The 6,000-nt window shown below is 44.0% G+C and overlaps 1 protein-coding gene across 1 annotated transcript in view; it reads right to left on the bottom strand.

Moving 5' to 3' along the window:
• Positions 1 to 901: 901 nt before the first annotated feature.
• LOC115081147 (extracellular calcium-sensing receptor-like) overlaps positions 902 to 6,000 on the bottom strand; it is a 50,410-nt gene continuing 45,311 nt past the window's right edge. Inside the window, exons 4-5 of the mRNA XM_029585653.1 lie at positions 5,236 to 5,359; positions 902 to 1,821 (exon numbers count right to left, since the gene is read on the bottom strand). Coding sequence (XP_029441513.1) covers positions 902 to 1,821; positions 5,236 to 5,359 — 1,044 coding nt within the window. The remainder of the gene's footprint in view (positions 1,822 to 5,235; positions 5,360 to 6,000) is intronic.

Below are 6,000 nucleotides of genomic sequence, written 5' to 3'. Positions count from 1 at the left end.
TATTTGATATATCACATAATTATCTAAATCAATGTGGTTTGCAATAAAATACACACATAAAATTTCTAATATCAAATACAATACAGAAATATAATATCTATGAAACTTAAAAACGTATTAAGAAACATAGGTCCAAAGCAATCAATTGTTAAAAGTTTAGAGAGAAAAACCAAGCCCTAAAATTCTTCCTGAATTTTAAATAATCTAACTCAAGCCTAATGTCAAGTGGAGGTGAGTTCCACAACAGTGGTGCTTGATAACTAAGCGTGGTTTATTGGGTGGTTTCTAGGTATCTAAGTATTTGAAGGTAATTTTAATAAACCCTGTTCAGAAGAAAGCAATATCCTTGAAGAATACATTATAAGAATAGAAAGATAAATCAGTTTGACATATGTGCAATACCCACAATGAATACACGAGATACATTTACATACATTGCAGACCTAGCATATGCAAATTTGTGCCATTCATATTAATTATGGATATCCTGAAAGGCCGTCTGATTGTAGGGTTATCAGGTGAGGTTTAGGAAACCCTGGCTTACAAGATGAGAGATGGTACAGGCTTTGAGGATGGCTAAAGTGAATGTCAGAATGTAATCTGGCTCTACATTACTTTTGTGAGGAACTGAACTTTCATATAAGAAATGCCACCATGCTCTTTCAATAGTGTTTGCAATCTCTGGTAACACCAGATTGGCTCAGTTGGTCATGTGAAGACTCAGTCATGGTACTTCTAATGTCGAATGTTCAACCTTACAAGTGTGCAAATTTTTTTAGATCAGCTGTCAACCAAGCTCTTTTTTTTATTTAGTAGGACTGCTACCTTAAGAAAAATATATTTAGAAAGCAAGATTATATCACACAAACTCATATTTTTTAATCCATGTGCTAGAATACAATTACTTTGTTTTCTTAAGGCTCCCTGTGGCTTTCCCCATTAGGAATTCCTTGGTGTTCATATCTGATCTGATTAGGATGATATAACATTTGGGGAAGAATATACAACCCAACAACCCAGCACTGGAGGACAATATTGCAAATATTTCCACAGCCACCGTGTATTTCCCTCTTGTGCTCAGATAAGCAGGAATGAAAGAGAGCCAGACGGCAATAAATATAAGCATGCTGAAGGTGATGAACTTAGCCTCATTAAAGCTGTCAGGCAACTTTCTAGCTAAAAATGCTACAATGAAGCTGATAGTAGACAACAAGCCCATGTATCCCAGCATGCACCAGAATGCAGTCAATGACCCTTCATTGCATTCAATGATTATCTTCCCCATTTGAGATTTGTTAATTTGGGGAAATGGGGGAGCCACTATCAGCCAACTGACACAAATGAGGACCTGGACCAGACTGCAGGCTAATACCAGGGCATTTGGTAGTCGTGGTCCCACCCATGATCTCAGGCTGCTGTTTGGCTTGGTGGCCTTGAAGGCTATGACCACCACGATGGTCTTTGCCAGCAGGCATGAGATACAGATGGCAAATACAATGCCAAATGCCATCTGACGCAGCATGCAGGTCAGTGTCATGGGGTGGCCTATGAACACTAATGAGCATCCAAAGCACAAGATAAGGGCTAATAACAGGAGGTAGCTGAGTTCACGGTTGTTTGCTTTCACAACTGGGGTGTGGCGGTTCTGGATGAAGACAACAAGGATAGCAGCTGCCATAAGGGCAACAAGCACAGAGATAACAGCCAGAACTATACCCAAGGGTTCTTGATAGGACAGAAATTCGATGGACTTTTTCTGGCATCCATCTTGTTTCTTAGTGGGCCATTGGTCATCAGGGCACTTCATGCACTGTGTGGCATCTGTAGGATGAAACAATTCCATGTGTGGTTTTGATGAGAAAAAATTATTACATTAACAGAAATTAGAATAGGAGGATCATTTATCTTTGAGATTCTTTATCTTTACCCATCACTTTTGTATCTATAAGCTTTTGAATTACAAGATATATCTATGTAGCCTGTTTCTGAATCCATTATTATTTTCTGTTTAATTTATTATGATTGTGTTGATGTTGTAGTTTTTTCAATGTAACTTGCTTGTGGAGGATTTCTATTTTGAATCCTGCCTTCAGTAATCATTTATAAATTGAAAGGTAGTTTGTAAATCAATAAATTAAATTCAACTATGGCAAATTTTAAAAGGTTTATTGTCCAGCCTGGTGAAATCCATATGTAGTGTCCAACTAAAATATAAGTGTGAGATATGGCCTATGAAACTGTTATCTGGGTTTATCCATCACAGGGGTTACACATACAATAAAGTCTAAATGGACATATTATCCCTTAAACATGAGACTTTTTACCGTAGCCCTTCAAATAAATATGGCTTATAATGTTTTTTCCCTCACCAGTCCCATGCTATCTTCTATTCAACCTTCCAAAAGAACTGAGATAATTAACATTACCAGCTGACACCCACTGAAACTTCAACAGGAAATAATAACAATTAAACTCACCACTCCGGTCCATCTCCTCTGTCTGACCCTGATCAGTCTATTACCCCCAGCATATTTGCTAGTCATCCTTTCTCATTTAGTCTTCCAGACTCCTCACTTTATTAATCATTGCCACGGTGCTATCTAGAGCTGTGTAGCTCTGCATAATGGGGCGGATTTTCAGAGCCCTGCTCGCGTAAATCCGCCCAAAACCGGGCGGATTTACGCGAGCAGGGCCCTGTGCGCCGGTAAGCCTATTTTACATAGGCCTACCGGCGCGCGCAGAGCCCCGGGACTCGCGTAAGTCCCGGGGTTTTCGGAGGGGTCGTGTCGGGGGGCGTGTCGGGGGGCGGGCCCGAACCGCGCGGCATTTTCGGGGCGTGTCGGGAGCGTTCCGGGGGCGGGCCCGGGGGCATGGCTACGGCCCGGGGCGGCCCGGGGGTGTGGCCGCGCCCTCCGGACCCGCCCCCAGGTCGCGTCCCGGCGCGCAGGAGGCCCGCTGACGCGCGGGGATTTACGCCTCCCTCTGGGAGGCGTAAATCCCCCGACAAAGGTAAGGGGGGGGTTTAGACAGGGCCGGGCGGGTGGGTTAGGTAGGGGAAGGGAGGGGAAGGTGAGGGGAGGGCAAAGGAAAGTTCCCTCCGAGGCCGCTCCGATTTCGGAGCGGCCTTGGAGGGAACGGGGGTAGGCTGCGCGGCTCGGCGCGCGCCGGCTATACAAAATCCATAGCCTTGCGCGCGCCGATCCAGGTTTTTAGCAGATACGCGCGGCTCCGCGCGTATCTACTAAAATCCAGCGTACTTTTGTTTGCGCCTGGAGCGCAAACAAAAGTTGGCTATTCGCGCTCCTTTTAAAATCTGCCCCAATATGTGCAGCAGATGATGGTCAGTACTAGGGATGTGAATCGTTTTTTGACGATTTAAAATATCGTCCGATATATTTTAAATCGTCAAAAATCGTTAGAGCCGCGATACAATAACAATTCCCCCGATTTATCATCAAAAAATCGTAAATCGGGGGAAGGGGGAGGGGAAGGGGGAGGGCGGGAAAACCAGCACACTAAAACAACCCTAAAACCCACCCCGACCCTTTAAAATAAATCCCCCACCCTCCCGAACCCCCCCAAAATGCCTTAAATTACCTGGGGTCCAGAGGAAGGGTCCCGGTGTGATCTTTTACTCTCGGACCTCCGGTGCTTGTAGAAATGGCGCCGGCGCTACCTTTGGTTTTTCTGTACGGAAAAACGATTCGCGGCAGGAGATCGCTCCCGGACCCCCGCTGGACCCCCAGGGACTTTTGGCCAGCTTGGGGGGGCCTCCTGACCCCCACAAGACTTGCCAAAAGTCCAGCGGGGGTCCAGAACGACCTCCTGCAGTCGAATCGTGTTGTCTACGTGTTGGCGGCCGGCGCCATTTTGCGCCGCCATTTTGCGCAAAATGGCGCCGGCCATAGAAACACGATTCGACTGCAGGAGGTCGTTCCGGATCCCCGCTGGACTTTTGGCAAGTCTTGTGGGGGTCAGGAGGCCCCCCAAAGCTGGCCAAAAGTCCCTGGGGGTCCAGCGGGGGTCCGGGAGCGATCTCCTACGCTCCTGACCTCGGGGGACAAAAAACAAAATGGCGCCGGCGCTACCTTTGACCTGTCATATGACAAGGCAAAGGTAGCGCCGGCGCCATTTCTACATGCACCGGAGGTCCGAGAGTAAAAGATCACACCGGGACCCTTCCTCTGGACCCCAGGTAATTTAAGGCATTTTGGGGGGGTTCGGGAGGGTGGGGGATTTATTTTAAAGGGTCGGGGTGGGTTTTAGGGTTGTTTTAGTGTGCCGGTTTTCCCGCCCTCCCCCCCACTGGACCCCAGGTAATTTAAGGCATTTTGGGGGGGGGGGGGTTCGGGAGGGTGGGGGATTTATTTTAAAGGGTCGGGGTGGGTTTTAGGGATGTTTTAGTGTGCCGGTTTTCGATTTTCATGATTTTCACGATTTTCACGATATTTAAAAAACCCAAACGGCGACGATCCGATTCCCTCCCCCTCCCAGCTGAAATCGATCGTTAAGACGATCGATTACACGATTCACATCTCTAGTCAGTACTTCCTGGTGGCTACTGGTGCCTCTGTGCACACTGTGCAGCTCCCCTTCTACAGATATCACCATGCATATGATATATATAAATTGTTAGCTTCTAGATCTCTTCTTGAAGATGTCACACCATAAATTACTTAAGATCTACAAACAAACTCTGGAAAATATATCAGAGGCTAGAAGTATAAATTATTGCATTCAAACATTTAGAAAGAAGGTGAAAACCTTATTGTTCAGGCAAGCTTTTGGCCATGGAGAAGGATTAATTTCTGGTTAGTAACTAAGGGATAACACCACTGGCTGAGGTCATCCTTTTTCCATTGGGGTGCTTCATCTAAGTTTGACCAAGACCAATTATGTGAAACATTCTGTTCATATATTGATATATATTGGTAGATATCTTCTTTTTATAATGCATTTTTCTTGTACCTCACAGAAAATGTTGGATTATGCATGTAAATGTTTTTCAAATAAATGTATACACTACACTACAAAACAATTCTTCACTGAGAAAGATTGCAGTATGTATGCTGGAACATGTCCATCTATAATTAAACATCTGCACGGAATTGGAAATGCATTAGCCTGTAATTCTGTGGTCCATTAAACTGACCTAGACAGAACCAATGTACCCTCTAATACCAACCCTCCATCCTACAAATGTGGTCACTACTGAGTGGAATTCATAGCACTCACCGGTTTGGTTACTAAACTCATCTTCAGAGCAGGGGACGCAGTCAAAGCAGCAGGCAGGTTGCCCTTCCAGAATGGCCTTCCGGAACCCAGGACCACAGCTCTCACTGCAGGTAGAGACAGGAGCCTTAACGGAGAGAAGTGTGGAGGGGGACAGAGCAAATTTATCTATTAATAATGTACAAAGAGGCTCTTTATTTCAGACAAGAGTGGTGCATAAGATTAGATGTGAAATAGAGTACTTTCTATTAAAGGCTCTAAGATGTGGAATTACATTTCTAATGATTTGAGGAAAATAGAGAAGATGAAATTTTTTAGACATTTTTTTTAAAAAGGATCTTTTTTAAACAAGCTTATGGGGTATAATATGAAAAATGTTTAAATACTGTAAAATCTTTTTGGTATAATAAAAATTTACAAATGTTTTCCACTGTAAGTCACACAGATCAACAATGTTGGATATGGCAAATTATAAATGTAACAAATAAATGAATAGACATACTGGAAAAGGTGAAAAAAAAATGGTCTGTAAAGGATGCTAAAAACTTTAAAATCATGCATTTGAAGCATAAAACTCCACAAATTACATATCATTTGAGTACAAAACCTGGAAACTGTTTAATTGGCAACCAGTCAATGTAATAAAGACAGGAAAAGTTGATTGCATGCTCAGTTGAATAAGCAGAGGTATTATCTGCAGGAGAAAGGAAGTCGTATTGCCCATGCATCGGTCACTAGTGAGACCTCATCCTAAGTACTCTGTTGATC

Source organism: Rhinatrema bivittatum, chromosome 19 (assembly GCF_901001135.1).
Source record: "Rhinatrema bivittatum chromosome 19, aRhiBiv1.1, whole genome shotgun sequence".
Taxonomy (NCBI): Eukaryota; Metazoa; Chordata; class Amphibia; order Gymnophiona; family Rhinatrematidae; genus Rhinatrema; species Rhinatrema bivittatum.
Note: the sequence above shows the minus strand (reverse complement) of the source record. Positions and strands in the feature narration are given on the sequence as shown.